This window comes from Psittacula echo (assembly GCF_963264785.1).
Source record: "Psittacula echo genome assembly, chromosome: 17".
In the NCBI taxonomy this organism is placed as follows: Eukaryota; Metazoa; Chordata; class Aves; order Psittaciformes; family Psittacidae; genus Psittacula; species Psittacula echo.
In genome coordinates, this window is record NC_137753.1 from 4,759,145 (window position 1) to 4,779,451 (window position 20,307).

The 20,307-nt window shown below is 42.6% G+C and overlaps 1 protein-coding gene across 1 annotated transcript in view; it reads left to right on the top strand.

The window, feature by feature from the left end:
* The window catches only part of RERE (arginine-glutamic acid dipeptide repeats), a gene marked incomplete at its 5' end in the record, with an annotated part of 151,609 nt that overhangs the window by 68,051 nt on the left and 63,251 nt on the right, over nucleotides 1-20,307 (top strand). The window contains 3 exons of the mRNA XM_080631358.1: nucleotides 1,796-1,920; nucleotides 2,486-2,585; nucleotides 13,135-13,233. Coding sequence (XP_080487484.1) covers nucleotides 1,796-1,920; nucleotides 2,486-2,585; nucleotides 13,135-13,233 — 324 coding nt within the window. The remainder of the gene's footprint in view (nucleotides 1-1,795; nucleotides 1,921-2,485; nucleotides 2,586-13,134; nucleotides 13,234-20,307) is intronic.

A 20,307-nucleotide genomic window follows, 5' to 3' on the forward strand; every position in this document is an offset into this window, starting at 1 on the left:
AGAGTACTGTAAATGATACCTTCAGAACAACTTTCATCTCAAATTGTCATCTAATATTTTGGCAGGGATTAGTCATCTGTGCTGTAGGATGTAATTACCAGGTGCATTTATGGGTGGAAAGAAAAAGTAGGAAGAAGGTCCACGGATGTAGAATACTGTTAACTTTTGCTTCCTTAATATTTTTAGCTTCCATTGTTCTTCCACTCGTTTGCTGAGCATCTCTGTTTCAGACAAACGCCATTGCTGAAAGGATATATTCATTAGTGTAGGGTGTAATCTTAAGATATGTGCATGGTGATTGTAGGCGGCGATTGCAAGTCAGATTGAAGATGATATTGCTGCTTTCCATTGTGTGGTCTGATTCAGGGACTAGATCAGTTTTCCTCCACCCACCTTAGTGGTAATAAGGTATCTGTACCAGGAACCGGAAACAACCCTGAGATCCCAGCAGTGGTTTCTCATGAGTACCTATTGCCTTCATTTTCCTTAAGTTGTGTGTTACAAATGCTAAAGGTCTGTTGGGGTTGCCTTAATGCTTAGTACACAGATACCTCCAGCTACTGCTTGTATCATACTAGCAAATAGGGACACAAGTGAAGGTAAAGATATAGAATTGCAGTTGTTAAAATTCACATGCACTGGAGGAGGAGATTGGATCTCTACTAAATGTTCTCCTATGAAGACTTGGCTAACAAATTAATGACCAGAGGTGTTGAGAGGAAGTTGTTCTTGGGAGTAACTGTAGTAATTTAGCATGTTCCTTGGGTACACAAGGGTGAACATTCATCTCTGAAAGCAGCCCAGTCACTAGGATGCATAGCTCATAGAAGTCTCATCCTGCTATAATGCTTGCTTATCCTTCTCCAGAAGAGAAGTTCAATGGCATCCCCATTTTCCCAGGCAAGGAGTAAAATAAAGTACAGATTAAAGAGCAGAACATGAAAGACATCTGAACCTGTGACTTGTAATTACCGGTTATGTGTAAATGTTGCCTCTCAAATATGTTTAGCGTTGTAAGTATAGGAGGTAATTACAGGGCTTAAAAGCTGTTTCTGAAGAGGCTCTCAGCTATCTCATACCCTAGCAGGAGATGACTAAAGATGCTAATTGGGTCTGTGGATACAGTGGAATACTTAGTGGCAGAGTTCATTTCACTGAGCTATCTCACTTGCAAGAGATATCTTTGTTTCTCTTTAGAGTTTTAATGATTTGCTGAGGAGTTAATTTTAAACTTGGTGTCAAATGTGTAGGGTTTTAAACTGATTTAAAAGGGTACACAGATGGTAGCCACATTCTTGCCTTCTTTCATATTAGGATGTTACAGGAGTATGTTTCAGCTTGGGAAGCAGGAGTTGTAGCAGCATCTTTTTTGACAAATGACAACTGTCTCTTTGAGGGTGAATTGTTGGATTTCTGTGCAGTAGAGGACTACCTATGCAGTGCAAAATGGTTTACATTCAAACTGTAGCATTTCTGCAGGCACACTTGCGCTTGGTCTGTATGCAGAAGGGTTTCACTGGTGGTGGTGGGCTGCTAGGCGGTGTTAACCCGGCATGATTGTCAGAAAATGAACTGCCCTGCTAAAACAAGGAATACTGGATAAAGTGAAGAGGTGACCCATCAGACTTCTGAAACTTTGGTCAAATGGCTCTGCTTCCTGTTGTCTGAGTATCTTCCTTCTATGAGATCATAATATTCCAGAGACTTTGCATACTTTGCTATTGATAACACTGTGCATCCTCCTAACACTTTTCACAACTAATGTCTGTATGAACCCTCATTATTCTTCTTCCAGGCTAAGCTTCCTGATCTGCAGCCATTTCCTTCCCCAGATGGTGACACAGTGACACAGCATGAAGAACTTGTGTGGATGCCAGGAGTCAATGACTGCGACTTACTTATGTACCTTAGGGCAGCAAGGTAATTCCAGCCAAGATACTACCGTGTCCTTAGAATGCTGTAATGGAAACGTGGACCACTGTGTATGTGCAGTGGCAACAGTCATTCCTCTCTGTTCTCTTTACCTGGTAGATTAATGGCACTGGTGGGCCTCATCATAATTCAGAGTGTGAGTAAAGTACTTGTAGTTTGTACAAATACAGAGATGGGGGGAATCTGCAGTTTTCTAACATCATGAAACTAATACTACAACAAAAAGGTTGCTGTCTCTGGTGAGACTGGCCTCATGTATGGAGGTTTGGTCTTCCATAATCCTGATCAGGCTTTGGTACTGCTGCAGTGCCAGTTTTTATTGGATGAAATGCGCTTAGATTGGATTTTACTTTTGAATTAGTTTTTCCATGTGCTGGGCTGACTCAGCTTTGCATAAGAACTGTTCGTGGTGCCTTCTTTTACTTGTTTCCACATTATTGTAAGGCCCTGAAATAGGTGGTTTAAGGTGTATGTCTACTATTTGTGTATTGCATGATGTGTGCATCAAACAGTGGCTGAAGACTTTAAACTTTTTTCCCCTCAAACCATAAAGGAGCATGGCAGCTTTTGCAGGCATGTGTGATGGAGGATCCACAGAAGATGGTTGTGTTGCAGCCTCCCGTGATGACACTACACTTAACGCACTCAACACAGTAAGTATATAGAATGGCTGCATGGAAGAACAGGCTTTCCGTTTATTTCTGGACTACTTGAAGCATGTAGTGCTTAAAATATTTAGCAGATGAAATAGATTTTGGGATCACAATATGTGTGTGATGTGTATTAGGATATTGTAACTTCCGTTCAAATGCCAAATTGTTTTCATAAGTCACCTACAGAACTTCAGGAATAAACTTGTGGGTGGTACCTTTATGATGAGAGGTAGTGAATGTTCTGTATAGGAAGCTGCTCAGGTCAAGTACACTAGCTGGAGTAGTTACTCATTGACTTTTCATTCAGTCCAGCTTAGCTTCTAGCTCTAGGAAAACAATAGTTATTTCCCAGAAGGAAGATTCATAATGCCATCCGCTTTGTAGTGCCATGTATGTGGCAGTGACTGTCTGCAGTTTGTCCCACTCATGATCCAGTCTTACTTGTTGTTTATATTTGGATGCATGTATCCAAATGTTCTCTTGCATAAACACAGTGTGTGTAAATAAAGCGTTACTGAGCAGTTATGTAGTTGTAAGTGTATGTTGAGATGCCTACACAATTTCAGTGCAGCCACAACAACTAACTGTATGGGGGAGGGTGAGGGCCACTGTCATCAGTAATCATCGTACATGAAATGGTTTTGTAAGGTTAAGCTGAAAAACCGTGTCTGTCATTCCATAATTTTTGGTGACATAAGGAAATCTACAGTTGTTTGCTTCCCCAAAACCCTGTCTGCAGCTTTGGGAGAATTGTGGTGGTAGTGACTAAGCTGAAGTGTGTCTTCGTTGCTTCTGGAGGTGAATGTGTAAATCTTAGTCCCTTGGTTCCTTCCCTAAAGACAGCCAGTGTGTTAAAGACTTAGTGCTTGGCAAGAATTGCAGTTAACTCTCTATTGCACATCCTGTTTGACACTATTCCTTCCTTTCTCTGGGGATGGATGCTGTGTGATTCTGGTGGCTCACCACTCTAGAGCATTCTAAGTTGTCCTCTGACAGCTTTCTTAGAGCCTCAAATCTCTGTTAAGGCCAGTGATCATCAAAGAGCTTTTGGAATTGGAATTTTTTTCCCTTTGTCATTCATAATAAAAGTCTAATGCAGAAAATCCATTTAACTTCACTGCTTCACGATCTAATACATCCTTTAATCACTTGGGATTCCAAGGAGCCTGCAGTTGCACTTGTGGACGTCTGTCTTCTGAGACTTAGATTAGTTCCAAATGATTTTGTTTCTGTTCTTATGGTTCTTTTCTCTTTGTATTTCTAGTGCACATCTATTTCAGGTCACTGCTGATTTATCTCCTGAACGGGGGAGGGTTTCACACTTTTGATGCAAACGCACTCTACAAACTCTTATCCTCTTAACTCTTGTTTGTGGATGTGTAATAACTTTGACTGCTGCTGTCCTGACTTCCCTTTCCCCTCAGTATGACATTGTAATGTATAGCAGTAAGAGTCACCCTGTGGTTGTGGTGTAATCATCTCATGAACTTCAGCGTTGCCCAAGTTTCTCTTCTGTAGGCATCGTGGTGCAAGTCCTCTGTTCTTCTCCAGCCTCCATTTCAACCTGGTGTTGACACAGCCTAGTTCCCATTCACTACTCAGTCTGAATATGGGCCGTTGTACTTCCAAGAAACTACAGTCTGCAAAGTTCGACCTTAATGACTCTTGAAAGCCCCACAGGCTGCTGTGGTGGTTGATTTATTCATGCTGCAAAACTCTCCTCTGAGTACTAACACTGTTCAGAGCAGTTTTAGAAGGTAGTGGGGATGCTTTCCTTGTCCACTTTGAATTTGCTAGAAAAGTGTTTTCTTACAAACAACAGTTCTGTCAGGAGGGATATTTGAAGGAATTTTATTTCCAAGAGTCTACTTTTTGAGTAACTTAAACCAGTTTAATCTGTTCTCCTGACTGAGTGGGACCCTTCCTATCTTTTAGTTCACCATCTACCTAAGCCGTGAGATTCATCTGCTGAGCTGTGAGACTCTCACCCTGCACTTAGTTGTGGTTTTGGGTAGAAATTATCATACACAACCCAGAAGAGCAATGTAAAGAATGTGTTATGGTATGATTTCTTAGTATGGAAATCCAATAAACTTCAGAGCAAGACTTCATCTAAATCACTCCTGACAAGCTCCTTTGCCAGTGTTTTATTTATGTAGTAACAGATGCTGTAGCCCTCAGCATGACTGATTGTTAATTATACCAGATAGAAATGAAGGTCATTGGAGAGCACAATGCAACTTATACATCAGCTCGGTGAAATGATTATTTGCTAATGGGCCAGGTAGATTTTTGGCTGTTGGGATTTGATGCCACATTTGTCATTCTAACCCTTAGGAAGGGAGTTCATCTCCCACCTGATGAGTGCTGGCTCTCACACAGAGAGGATGGAGGAGTATATAATAGTTCCTGAAAGTCTTTCACCATGATACTTTAAGGTAGAGAGGGTCTTTTCTGTTACAGGACCATAGCACAGGTACCTGAATTGGGTTGACTTTCTATAACTAGCTGGGGTCTGTGCTTTAAATATTCACAAAGGTTATTTGATGCATTAGTCTATTTTAAAGACAAAACCATGCATATTGAGTACATCTTTATTTTACCAGTTTTATTATTGACCAATAATCCATGAAGCCATTTTTATTAGTGAAATGGTAGATGATGGGAACCCTTCAATATTCCTATAGCTACCCAGTTCCTCCTGTCTTGTGATCTGCAGAACCACGTTGCTTCGAGGCAGAACTCCTCCTTAGAAGTGAAAAGGGAAATGGAAATGCTAATTTGAGGTACTCCCAAACCTTGTTTTGGGTCACTGTGGACAACCCCATTGCATTCTGAGCATCAGCATGCTTGATGTGAGAGTTTTCTAATTAATACTCAGTAGTAATGCACTTTGCTCTTTTAGTGCTTTTGGGTTTTGAGCGTGAATAGGCATCACTTTGTAATACTCAGAATACCAGCAAAAGCCCCTCAAAACACTGTATTTACAAGATACCTGTGCAGATCCTTAGCGAGAAAAACATGCAGGAGAGCCAGGATGTAATCAGCCACTTGTGGGGTTGTTTTTGTCTATTCCAAGCTAAGTGAAATTTGGAAACGAGTGGGAAAACCTCAGGATTCATTCCTGTTCCTGCTGGTTTAACCAGCTACCTGATTTTGCACAGCACAAGCATCTGACACAGTGGCTTGTTCTTTTCTGTAGAAGGAAGAAAAGAATGGGCAAGTATTTGTAAGAAATGGCCAATTGTGGTTCCAGTGTTCTATTTGGGGGTAAGTTTCTTCTGAATTGATTTTAAGATGTCTCACTGTGATGAGGGCCTGTTACAAGGATCGGAGCTGCCAAGTCCTGCAGATTAGAACTATCAAAAGAAAAGCTGAATAGTACAACAGTGATGTGGTGAATACTGGCCATAAAGTGAGCTGCCACTGCTGGCAAGTACTGTGTGGTGTAAGAGCAGGGTAAATCTTAGTGTAGTTTCTGCCCTTCCCTTCCTCCTGTTTCCTTGCCTCTGTCCTCCAGAGCTCTGATTTAGCTTCAGATCTGATTTAAGATCCTTTTTATACTCCATACTAATACAAAGCCAGAGCCTCATGACCTCTTTTATCCTGTGCTGCTCTTGACCTATGCCTGCTGTTCAGAGTTTCTGCAGGTCTTTTCTCAGAGTATCCAGGTCAAGAAGGAGTTAAATTACTGCTTTGTTCTCAGTTTTAGAAAAGCTCCAGGATAATAATTCCTTCTCAGTGTTCTGCCTTTACCATTGTTCTGACTCAGCAGTGTGAGCATCTGTTCTATAAAACAGCAGACCCTGGGAACGTCAGGGTGCAGACTCAGTGTGTGTGTGAGAGTGGATCTCAGAGGTTGTGATTGGTATTGATGGGGAAATCAGAGCCAGCAACTCCGTTTATCCTCATATGGTAAGAAAATACCATCAGTTCACCTTGCATACTGCTACATGGAGTAGACAAAACTATCATATGCTAATATTGTATAAATCTCGCTTTAGTAATAGCATTGTTCTGACTTCTCATAACACACTCTTGCATGGGAACATGTCGTTATAGTGACAAACATAATATATCCAGTTTAAGGAAATTCTATTCCAAGTAAGATGTCACCCAGACAAATTAGTCCCTGTTTTAACTTGCCTTTAGACCAGATTTTCTTGTTCATTAACTACAGACAAGTTTGAAAGCATCAAAAGTGATTTAAATATATGTTAGCATTTCTTATTATTCCTGGTTTTCCTTTTGGATGAGTCTTAATTAACAGTTACTCTCGTGGTTCAAATGAGGTAGCGCAGCACTTCAGGGGCCATCGCTCCCTGCCTGGGCATGCAGGAAGACGAAGCCACCTCGAGTGCCTAAGACAGTTTTGCCACTTTGAATTTTCATTCATCCTTATCCTTGCTTTTGGGGGAAAAACTTCAGTGCTTTATTTGCAAGATGAGTCAGGAAATCTGCCTGGAGAAGCTGTTGGGACAGGCAGATAAAAAGGGCCGGGAATGACAGCCAGGGTTCCTTGGAATGTGTTTGGGAATATGTAAAATATTCCTGCTTTTCATAGAATACTTTCACAAACCTCTTGTGACAGGTTTGGGTTGAAGGGACCTTAAAGCTCATCCAGCTCCAACCCCTGCCACGGGCAGGGACCCCTTCCACTAGAGCAGGTTGCTCCAAGCCCCTGTGTCCAACCTGGCCTTGAACACTGCCAGGGATGGGGCAGCCACAGCTTCTCTGGGCACCCTGGGCCAGCGCCTCAGCACCCTCACAGGGAAGAGCTTCTGCCTAAGAGCTCATCTCAGTCTCCCCTCTGGCAGGTTAAAGCCATTCCCCTTGGCCTGTCCCTACAGGCCCTTGTCCCAAGCCCCTCTCCAGCTTTCCTGCAGCCCCTTTAGGCACTGGAGCTGCTCTCAGGTCTCCCCTTCAGGAGCCTTCTCTTGTCCAGGCTGACCCAGCCCAGCTCTCTCAGCCTTTTGAAAGCTTTGTTTTAAAATGCTGTTACAAACTCTGCAGGTATTTGGGGAGTTCTTGTCCTGGATGCTTGTAGAGCACCAGCCATGCCTGTTGCACTGGCCCACAAGAGCACATGGCACAGCTGGCACATCTGGCTCCCTCTACTGCTCTGTGCTTGGTGCCTGAATTTGAGCTGTTTGGCAGAGCCTGGCAGTACCAGAGTGTGCACAGTGGCTGTAACACAAGCATCTGGCTTCTTAATCACCATCATTAGCATCTTAGAGCACTTTCTAGCAATTAGACTTATTTAGAAGCTTACAAGAGGTTAGAATTGGGGGGAAGAGATGGAACTTGCTTTTTGGGGTATTCTGGAGTTGCACTGGGGGGGGGTGTTGTTTGGGGGTATTTTGCTTTTATTTGGGTTTTTTTTTGCAAAGCATTGGCACTGATTTGTACATTTTTAAGCTTCCAGATAGCACAAATCAGTTATAAACCACCAGAACCGGTAGTTATGTTCTCTTGAAGCAGCCTCCTGACTTCTGTCACCTTCTTTTAGATTCACATTCTGTTGCAGGCCAAGCTGTGTCAACCGGTTATAAATGACAACTTCCCAGTTAACTGTGAGAGCAAAACAAGCTCTGTGGGCACAGTCTCTTTGTTGGACAATTCAGGTTCTGGATCGGTTCGAGGTGTCCTCGGGCACCAGAGGGAGCTCAGCAAAGTAGTTCTGCTGTCTGAGAACGGTGTATCCTTTAGCTCTGATCCACATTGTTCAGTGGTGAGGCAGATGGGGAGGAGGTTGTACTTGAAGTGGGAATTGGGAAGGAAGTTCCTGGATCTAACGGGTATTTGGGGCTAGTTGTTGGGTATCAGACCTGGTTGATGAAAATCAAATCTTGCCATTTTGGAGCATGAGCACTTTAAAGAAAGCTACCTTTGTAAATAGCTTTTACTGATTCACCTCATGAGGTATCTTTGCAATGAAGCACATTCCATTTGATAGTAGGGCAAGATGTCCATAGCTATAAAGAGCATCTGCATCAGACTGAAATGTGGCAACTTTGCTACTGAAAGATGTGGCCTGAATTCCATTTTGTGTTAAATTAGGTTCTTGGATTACAGTAATTACACCAAAAGGCCTCACTACTCAAGCCACATGGCTGTAATCCTTTTTCTGCTTTTCATTTTCCTTTCTTTTCCCTTCTCTCTCGTTTCCTATGCTCTTATTAAACACGCTGCAGTTTTACAGAGAGCTACTGGGTAGCTTGACCAGTGTCAGGACAGTGAGAGAAGTAAATCCCTCATGAATAAGTACCGTGTTCTTAAGCCTGCAGAGTTTTAAACAGCTGGTGCTTCAGTAGAGATGTTACGTGAATATTGACAGTGCAGCACCAAGCAAACACCATCTTCTTCCAATCTACTGAAATCCCTTGCTTGGCAGCAGTGAAGATCTTTTGGCTCCTCTGTGTTATTTGAGTCTTCAGATGCTCTTGTGCTACTGGTAACATTTACTGCATGTTGGACAGGGCTTGGAGCAGCCTGCTCTAGGAGGTGTTCCTGCCTATGGCAGGGAGTTGGAACTGGATGAGCTTTAAGGTCCCTTCAACCCAAAGCAGTCTGGGATTCTGTGTTGGGCAGGTCAGGTTTTATATCCCTGTTCCCTGACAAGTGATGAGATTTCTGACCAGTGATGGTTCACTGGAAGAGCCTGGGGAACTGCTGAATTCCAGTGCTGGACATGCCTGCATCCACCCAAAACGTGTTCCATCTCAATAATCCCTTCTGCTTTTATTGGCTTTTCTGGGTTACGTTTCAGAGGAGCTCAGCACTCCTTTCTCACTCTATAGTAGCAATGTTTTTCCTTAGAAAGAGACTCTGGAATCTAACAGCATTCTTAATGGCCTGCAATTATTTAATATTGTAGCGTGAATGCAGCCTCACTCAGATGGGCTTTTCAACAGAGATCATAATGACTGTAATTGCAAAAGGATGCCTTGCTGAAGCAGAAGCTGCCAGATGCAATGCCATTCCCATCTAAAAAGGTCACAGTAAAAGGGACATGTAAATTAAGTTATAAATTACAATTGAAGAACAATATTTTGATGAGCAAGACCAGAGATGTCAGAGCTGCAAGATGTAATTCATGGGTTCATTACAGAACAGAGGTGCCTGACAGCTGAGCCATGCCAAGAGGAGAATTTATTTGCAGCATCACCCAGAGAATGGCAGCTCTGCTGTGGAGCTGTAGTAGGAACTTGAAACCTTGTGGTGATGTGCAGACCTTATGGCAATAAGGCTTGCCTGTGATCCTTTAATGACTGTTGTAATAGAAAGGAGGGGTTTGGACACGTGCACGTGCAGAATTTCTTCTTTAATCTGCCCAGTGATGCTGAAGTTGCTGGATTTTCTCTCTCAAAGCACATTTGTGGCACTCCTTTTGCTGCAGTAGGGTACATACATAATGCCACGGTGCTGCAACACTTGGATGGCAGAGTTAAAGCTAAAACTGGTGATTCTCTAGATGGCAGGATGGTAATGTAGTGTTTATAGCAATACCTCGAGGAGTCTGACCAGAAGTTAATGAAACCATAGGCAGTCATCATCAGCTATTATTTACATGGTTGAGGAGCTTGCCAGTGAAGTCCTTTTATATATATTACATGACCAAAAGTAATAAGCAGAGAATGAGCCAGATTGAAACACGTAAATTTACCTCTGGCACTTATAAGAAAACATTTTGCCTTTTTGCTGCATTATCCTCCTCCTGGCACTGAGAAAAGCTTCTTTATGTTCAAGTTTTACTTTTCTTGCTTGCTAAAAGTAACATTTTCTCAGAAGACTCTAAACCTGCCTGTATCGCGTCCCTTGTTTTCACATCTGCATCTTCTGTTATAGGACTCTTCTCTTACATTATGGCTGTTGTGATTGTTATTAATGTCATTATTTGGTCCAAAGTTGATGCTTTTATTTTGTGTTGCTGGTTCGGGCAGTTCTGATGGCCTGGAAACCCTTCTGGTTTCCCGTAACCAGTCCCTTCATTCTGGGCATGTCTGATTTATGTTTTCTTGCAGATTGAACTGCTTGGGCAATAGGGCTGCCAGGGAAAAACACGTGTTGTCCTTGAGGCAAAAGAAAGATGCCCTCCAAATTACAAAGAGGCTTTGGCATTGCAGCATGTTTTGAGAGGGAGGAAAGAGGGAAAAGGAACAGAAGCACTATTCTCTTCAACACTGTCAGATTTCCTACTTCTAGGTAGTGGCATGCACAGAAAGAAAGCATTTGTAAGGTGAGCTGGCAAAACAAACAGGTTTTTTTCTTTACGATGGATCTGATCCCAGTGCTGGAGTGCAAACAAGGAGGAGAAATTAATGTGTACCCAGTAGAAAGGACAGCATCGTATTTTCATGCCTTTTTAAGTAGGTACTGCATACCAGAGGAGTCTTGAAAAAGCAGGTTAAAAAACCATTTGAGGCTGTTGAGATGTGTGTTAGCACTGGTGCTGTGAGCCTGGCTTTTGACTCTTATCACTTGAGCGTGGCTGATGTAAGATGGGCTGAGATCTTGTTTCCTTTGCATGGAGGTGCAGTCATGGGAGCCAGCACTGTTGGAGTCACCAGGCAGATGGACAAGCCATTGTTCTGTTGGACACAGGGCTCTTTGGAGGCAGGTTTGAAAGCCATGGTGTCTGTAAGTGGTCTCAGGAGATGCATCTCCTTGATGGAGAGCCATGTGAGGTGCTATTGATGGCTCTGATGTGCTCACGCATCTCTTGGCAGTGGCTCACAGAGATCAGATAAATGAAGAACGTAGGTGGGCAGGAGATTGGTTTGGGAAGGTGAGGCGTTGTTTCCTATGGTTACCCTGCATTAGTACATACAGTTCTAAATTACTGCACAGAGTATCTTAAACTTCCCTGTAGGTGCCATATAAAAAGCTGAAAATGAATAGGAAATCACTCTGGCTGAGTTTGCTTTCTTGTTCCCATTATATTAGCCAAGCACTTGTTTTAGAGCAGTAACACCCTGTAAGCTATTGTTATTTTAGTTGTTGATAAGGAACAAAAACCGTTCAGGCCGCCGGTGAAGGGAACATTACTGTTTGTTCTCCAAACACACTGCAGGTAATGATCAGAGGGCTTTGCCTGGTAGTGACCTTTCATTTTTAGATGTACTTCACTTACTTTAGAAGTCTTTCAAGTATAAGAAACATTCTGAATGCCCCAGCAACTTGAGGCACCTTCAGCAGTTCTGTATCTGTTCCTACTGATGATAGATTTGAGGCAGTTTGTAACTTAACGCAGAATGTACTAATTTCTTCTTTCATACAGCTGATAACATGCTCATCCCTGTCAGTAGAGGTGTGCAGTGTGACTGTGGGCTATGTGCTTCTCTTACAGCTAACCCAGTCCTCTGCATTTCTGCAACACTCATTGAGGTGTTCTCTGTGACTGCTGAAGCCCAGGTCTAGCAGCATGGAAGCTTGTAGAGATGGGGATGCAGACAGCTCAGGCAGGGGAAGGAAAAGCAAGAGATAATCCATGTTTTGGTTGTCCCTGTTGTAAAGAGACTTTGGAGAGCCTGTTCAGTTCTGTGGTGTTAATCTGTAGCTTTGAAGCTTTGGTTTGCTTAGCATGTTGTGGAGAAAAACTGCCTCTTGTCATGCGGGGAAGCTTGAATGCAAATTGTTCTCCCTTTTGGGTACAGGAAGATAATTCAGGTTTTGTCATCCCAGCAGTGTTTCTTTTTCTTGGAGATCATCTTCAGAAGACGTAGGGCAGGTTCCTCACTGGTGCTTCGGGCCTTCAGATCCCACTGTACTTGGAAGATAGGACAGGCTGTAAATCTGCAGCGTGTTAAATGTTTGCTATCAAGAGTTAAGAGCCAGAGATTCTCCTGGGTTCATTGTTGAATGCATTCTTCAGTGTAGTTGTTTCTCTGCCTCACCCTGATTTAAATGTCTACAGCCTGCTTCAGACAGCTTTTAATCATATAGATACCCAATTTATGGGGGGAAATAAGAGACACCATAGGCTGTGACAGTGAGGTCAACTTATAGACATCCCTACTTGCTTTTATGTACTCCTGTACCTATCTGTAGAGGTTTTGTTTCTCTTCTATGCTTCTTTTCCAACAGCGTGTTGATCTCTGCAAGAGAGTTTTCTGGATGGGTAAACACGATATCCCATGATTTGCAATCTTGTATGTGAGGTTTTCCAGTTGTTTCTACTAATCTGAACAAAATCCAGTGCTTAAAATTCAAATCCTTTGGAAAACTCTTTTGTTGGAGCTTTTCTAACTTTTCCTTGGAATTTCTGATGTAAAAAAACATTAAAGTTAACCAAAAATCTTCAGTGCTTTATGGGCTCAAACATTATCTGGGAGAGAAGGGAAGGGGAAAAGCAGGCTTGGTTTAATGCTGTTTTTTCTACTAGTAAAACCCCCATTACCCTTCAGTTGGTTTAAATTTCACTTCATATATCAACAGTAAAAATCATTAGGCATAGAACATCTCCTGTGGCCCCTTTTAGTGGCTTTTCTCCAATATCAGATCCCTGCTAATCCCATTGAATGATCTATTTGTCTTCTTTATTTTTTAGCTACATGAAAGTAACTATGATGCTGGAAAAGCCCTGCAGCGCTTGGTGAAGAAACCTGTGCCAAAACTGATTGAGAAGTGTTGGACTGAAGATGAAGTGGTAGGGAAATGAATTCTTCCCTTGAGCCTTTTAGTTCATGTTGCTTCTCTTGCTGTTTTCTTTCTCTTAGTTTCCTTTCTCTCAAGACATTGTCTTTATGGGCGAATAATTTGTTGCACAGGATGATTTTCATGCACGATTCTGAGTTAGTGGGGTCTCGATTGATCTCCAGAACTTTATTAGACGGAGGAGAATACCTTTCCAATAGTAGAATGAGAGGAGAAGATCAAGTGACTGTTCTTGAGTGGATGCTATGAGGTAAAGGAATAGCTGCGAAACTTCTGGACCCTAAACTTCACTTTGATTTTCACCTCCAGGAATGCTGTTGATGTTCATTAATTGGAGCAGGACAAGATGTAAAGGGCATACGGAGTCTTGTCCCTGGTTTTTTCCTGCTAGTATCGAGGATTTCAGTGTCAGCTCAAGCTGGCTGATGTGAGGTTGGATATCAGTGCTTCTCCTAAACAGAGCTTGAGATTAAGTCCCTTCTTCCCCTCCTGTGGAATCTTAGAAAGTGTTTACTGGCATAGTGCTTGATGGATGAACCTTTGACGAACAGCAGACCGAAAACAGATTATCTGAAAGCTGGGATTTAGCCATCCACATTTACTTTAAAGTATGTAGGAATTGTCAGGCTCCAAAACTGTAGTGAAAGGGTACATCCATCTTGTGTAGCTCCCAGAGTAACGCATGGACGCAATGAATTTAGGGCATGCAGTAAATGTGCAGTGCGTTATTGTGGCCTCACAGTTACAGACCTGGAATTACTGAGGTATTTGGGCTCACACAATTTAACATCCCAGCACACTGCAAGTCTCATCAATTGACTCAGTGTAGTAGTCATAGTGCTGTTTCTTCCACATGGCTGCTGCTAGTTTGTCTTTCTAGGTTTGGGGTTGTGCAGGCGGAGAAGGAACATCTAAACATGTCATTCTTCCCTTCAGACAGAGGTTGAGGCTTTTGGTGTGCATGGCCTTGGATTGAAACATTACTGTTATTAGCCTACTAAATGATACTGTTCTGCAGGATGATTAGTGGGAAAGGATAGTTTTGACCCAAGAAAGACACCTCTTCATCAAAGCTGTAGCTGACAGAGAGGGCTTGCTGCAGGGAAAGCCCTTCACCCTCAAACACACCACATGTATTTATTTATGGGTATGCTTCCAGATGTGGAGGAGATGATATCTGTGTGAGAACCCGTCAAGCAAAGGTGCTCCTTGTGGTTCATTCTACAACTTAATTGCTGCCTTTGTGAGGTTTCTGCTGGCTTGGGTTTTATCCATCTGATACAATGCAACTGGGCTTATTAACCAGCTTTCTGTGGGGTTGTAAACTGCAGTAAATCATGGGAAGTTGGGAGCAAATTACACATTCTTCATTTGCTGAAGCCTTGTAAACAAACACGCTCTTAAATAGCGCATTCATCACGAGAGGCATTTTCTGGCAGTGGTTGGAATCCAAAGGCTGCTGCATTACAACCCTTTGTTTGTCAGACCTTGCAGCTCCAGCCAGCGCGCATTTGACTGTTTAAAGTGAAACCTTGGGCATTTTCAGTACCCAGGAGAAGTGCTGAACCAGTTGATTTGGGTTACAGCTGAAAACTAGGTTCTGTTTTAATGCTGCTGTTAATTATGCTTCACAGAATGGATCCCTGTGAAATGTAATGTGTGAGATGACAGGAGCTGACCAGGCACGGCTTGGTTTGAGAATGGGGAAATGTTCTATTTCCTAGCTCAATAATTAGGCTGCAGTGTGTACTAAAGTAGGGAATCAGCTGGTTGGGAGTTAGTTATGATGAAAAATTTATCATAGACCTTCGGAGCTGTTTATGGCTTTTACATTTCACTGTGGAAAAGCTCCTTCTCTTATACACTGTATTGGAATAAGTGGGATAAAAATCCATCTTGTCATGTATACTTACCAGGTATACAAATGGAAAGGAGTCTGCTATGGTGCAAGACAGCATTGCTCAGCTAAAAGTGATGAGTTTGGGTTTCCTGTTTGTTTCTTTTCCCCCTTTGAATGAATGCATTTTTAAGCTAGTTATTTGGTGATGTATTTCAAGTAGTAAATAAGCAGTGGTTTTTTGCTCTTGTAATCCTCTACTACAGTTGGCATTGGTGCCGTAAACCAGAATTGATGGATAATGGGTAAAACTTCCATGGGCTCTCAGTGTTTGTTAATTATTCAGGCAGTGGCTGCGGAGACTTTGCTTTAAGCTCTAGAAGTCTTTCAGGGAGTTCTTCCAATGAGTTCTGTGTCCCTGCTCTCCCCTTATGCACACCTTTTGCAAGAGCTAGATTAGGGCTAGGCCAGCTCACATAAACCTGTATTAAAGTTGGCTTATGCCGAAATCCAACAAAGAACCTCTGTGGTGAAGTAGAGTGAGCGGGGATCATGTGCTAGCACTGGCAGCAAAGCAGAGATAAGTCTAAAGCCTATAACACAGTTTCCTGATAAATTTTACAGTTATCTTGTCATAAAAGGGACTTTTGTTTCGGGAACAGATTGTAGAAACAAACCCTTCCAGTGTCCTGTTGGTGAGTTTGTATTTGTATTGTGTTAACTTCTGTTTTCTCTGCATACATCCTTTCCCACCTTCAGGGTTAAGTTGTACAGTCCCACATGTAGTTTTCCTGTGTGTATTTTTCCCTCTTCCCTTGTTTTCTTTTCCATCAGCTGCACTATGCCGTGAACTCCATGTGAGGGCTTTTTGACATGAATTTGTCCGTGTTAAATGATAAAGACTAGAGCCACACAAACAGAAAAAGCCAAGTTTAGTGAGAAGTAAAACACTGCTCCAGAAGTGCGAAGTGAGTACAGAATAACCATCATTGACTCTATAAATCACTGTCAGTCTCAGCTCATTTTATCATATTTGTTCTTGGTCTGTTCCATCCAAGTTTCCAGAAACATTTGGCAGCCCTCCAGCCTCAGCAGAGCCAAAGATCAAACTGTGCTCTTATTTATAGACAGCTAAGCTCCACCTGCACAGCTTCAGAGCAGGGCTGGCCCTGGCACTGGGTGAAAACCCCTCCGGATTAAAGCAGCTGCACTGCACTTCTGAGGCTTGTAAGGGAGGGTTCCTTATTGTTGGCTCTGAAACTGAGGAAGACTCTTTGTGTGATACATAAAGCTGTATAGGAACGCCACAGTCAAGTGTTTTTCAGAGAACACTGATGTGTCAAACTGAAAGTCTGGCCCAAATGATTACATTTTGGTGAGAGCTTTTAAGCGTGTGTCTCCTCTCCATCGCATAGTGGCAAGTGATGAGCAGGAAGACACTCGGTAGTGGCTGGTAGTCCAAGAGGCTGGCTTCTAAGGGAAGTAGAAGACCTAGATTCAAACTCTTGCCCTAAAAAACACCTGCTTCCTTAATTTTTACAACTTGGATAAAGAGTCAGGTACCACTCCATGTGCAAAGCTTGGGCATTCAAACTCCTTAACTGAGAAATGGCTCTGTGCTGTGTGGCCAGTTGAAATAATGTAGATCATGGCTTTTGCTGTCTCAGTTGTTCCATTCCTGCCTTTCTAACCCTATGACCATGTTCTGCCTGCTGCCATGCCTCTGGAATGTCCCCCATTAAGTTGATTTTCTGCCAGATTCTTAAGATGAGCATCAGAAAAGGTCTGTCACAGGGAAGATGTGCAGCTGGGCAGAGAGCAGAGGGGAAGGAGCATTGCGGCAATGACAAGTAACTGGGCCAGGTGGCAGAGCATCCCAAGTAGAAGCGTAGTCATGTTAATGGAGGGAAAGAACTGACCTGGTACCAAGTAATCCTTAAAACCTGACACTTCCCCAAATCAAAACACCTCTAACTTGGTTGGTATTTTGAGTGAGTCCATTTCCACTGTGCTGGATGATTCATGGAGTTGATTTTGTTGCGCACATGCTGGCAACACTGTGCCCAGCACAGGTCTCTGTAGTATTTGTGATGTAACACTATGAATAACTCAAATTTACTGAAAACCTACTGATTTATGAAGCTTTTAACATTTTCTGTGGCCTGTCTGTTGCTCATAGATGAAGCCTTTCTTGTTAACTAAACCAGCTTCACCTGTGACCAAACTGTCAAGCAAGAGCTGCTTTGCAGTGATCAAACTGATTAAAATCACGGATAGAAGTGATGTTGTTTTTACTCCTGCTGATGTGGTTACAGAGGTTTAGATCAACTTAAACACAGGATAAAATCTGCCCGTGATTGAATTAAATGGAGGGCTCTGTGAATATGAAGACAGAGGTTTGTTGTCTCCCTCGTGTTCTGAAACCTGTGGCTATTTTCAAACCTTTCTTATTCCAGTATGTAAATTCAGAAGCATACTGTGACAACCAGGCTTCCACACTGCCTAACAGAAGGGGCTGAAGTAACTTCTCTGCTGATGCATCTCCACGCAGCTCGAGCAGCAGCTGCTTCCTGTTTATAAAGGCTCATGCTCCACCTGACAGCATCAGTTTCCAGTGATGATTTGGTGGGAGGGGGGGGTTTGCATTCACTTCTAATGCTCATGAATTTATTTCTGTGGACAAATTTGTTGAGCCGTTGTCGTATATAATGCTATATTTAAGCACTTTATAGGCATGCACCCTATAAACTGATACCTAGCAGCAGCATCTGGTGGAATGTGGTTAGTGTTAGGCTAGAAAGCAGTGCAGTTCTGAGTAGATGCGTTATTTGAGCAACCTCCTTTAGTGGAAGGTGTTCCTGCCCATGGGCAGGGGGTTGGAACTGGATGAGTTTTAAGGTTCCTTCCAACACAAACCAGTCTGGGATCCTGTGAAGCCATGGAGCACATCCCCTGTGTTGATACAGCTGGTGGCAGTGCCCTCTTACGAGTGTCCTACCACTGAATGCCACATCTGACATGGGTCATGACACTGCTAAGCTGGAAAGGGAGCTGACTTAGCCATGGGGCATGTGTTCTATGGGGTATCTTCTGCTAAAATGGGATTGCAGAGTAGCCACTTCCCTCCTTTCATTTTCTTCAGCCATCTTCTCTAGTCTCCTTAAGAGCTAGTGGCACCCAGCCTCTCTAACACTGTCATCCATCACTGTGCGCCAGTAAGTTGTAGCACAAGCAAGATGTAGTTACTATTTGTCTGTCTTGCAAGTCACTGAGAAAAAAGATGCTTAACTCAAACTCAACAAGGGATTTGCAGAGTGAAAGGTGGGATGTACTCTGCTTCTCATGGTCACCTCTGAGTTTGTCTCCATCTTTGACAGAGTACAGGCATTTTTGATGCAAGCCATCAGAGTCCCTACTAAGACTGGAACGGTGCTGGTCAGTTGTTCTCCAGTTGGAAACGTTTCACAACTGACATTCAAATTGTATTCTGAAACATGCAGGCTTGGAGTTTGTCTATGGGGAGCAGGTACAACAAACCTGAGGGCTTATATTTCAACTGGTGATATGCTGCTTTGCTTTCCACAGATTCCAAATCTGGAACTGTGGTCGTTACCTTCTTGCAGTTGAGGTTAAATTGAACACCCATATTTCCTGGCGTGGTTTCAGTGGAAATATTTCACAGGGAAAATTGTCCTTACAGAATTTCCACCCATTCTGGGGACAAAATCTTCTCTCCAAAATGACTTTCTATCCTCTCAGTGATGTTCAGTACAGTTCTGACCTTCTATTTGTTCCAGGTCCAGAAATGAGCTTATTGTGCGCACTTCTATTTCAGATAAAAACCCTATCATTTACACAGGATGCAATGTTCATCTTAAGTTCTGTGAACTTGGAAATGACTTTCAATCCTGGTACACCTTGTGGATTAGAAACATTGAAGGAAATAAACTCATTCGGACTGTTCTTCACAGAACAGTCCTGATTTGATCTTACAGTTTTATTTCCTTAGTCAGAATATGGGTGTTTTCTTATCTTTTTATCAAAAGTACTAACAAAATCGATTCAGCGTCCAGAAGAGAAATATAAATCAGAACTAAAAGAGCCTCTCGTTTATTAGGTTTTTAATTAAACATGATGAACACATTTTAAATAACACAAAGGCCTCGGGCTGAGCTGCATCTAATCGAAACAGATTAAGTCACCCGTCCACACTTGGGTAGTTATTAATTCTGTTTACTTATGCATGCTAGCTACAGGCAGAGCTCGCTGCTGCTGTGTTGCAGTTTATTGCACAGGGATGCTTTTGCTGCATGGAACTGTGCTCCTAATTACCATTCGGATGTGGATTCTGAAGAACACTGGCGAGGCTGATGGAACAACCTTGGAAATTCAGGGCTGCGGCTTCTAAAGATAAGGAGAATCTGGGTGAAACAATAGTTTTGCATTATTCCTGGGGATGCTTTCTCCTTTTTCCTCTATGCTTGGTTCCATCTTTTTAGAGATGCTGAATTCTCCATAAGAAATTAAATGTTCCTTAGGGAGAAGGGTGTTTTACTTGTGCATCTCCATGCAAAACCATCGATGACACCATGATGTCCTTGATAGTACGTTTTATCATGAAATATGCTGCCCTTTAAATATTTGACATTGCTCTTGATGTAGAGCAGCTGAGGTAACCTACATTCAACCAACCTCCTAAATATTGAGCAGGGATACTTCATCCTGGCTGGTGATAAGCCCGAATTTGCCATGTACATGGATTTACAAGTTCATAAACACCTGGCTTTGGCTTAAAGCTCACTTCTCGTACAATGGAAGTGAAGATCCTTCTGCCAAAAATGGCAAGATATGGCAAACTCATTTCCTAACGCGTCTGCAAGTATTTGTAATCCAGTGTAGCTGGTCAAGCAATTACTTATGCAAAACACATGTACTGATTTGCTTGGCTTCTTTGCCTGGAATCGTCTTTAAATGCCTCTCATCTGCCCTTCTTGGAGTATCTGCTCCTGAAATGATTGTTTTCACTGCTCACCCCTTTGAAGCCAGGCTTTTCTGATATGCTGAAAGACAGAGCTGCTTACTGAGGCACAAATACCATGAATTTTATTTACTGTTTATGTGGCAGCTATAGAAAATGTAATTCATAGCAGAACTGAAACAGAGCCGCTGGAATAGTCGGGAGGGGAAAATCATCAAGGGTTGCTTGAAAAGGAGATGGCATTGCAGGGC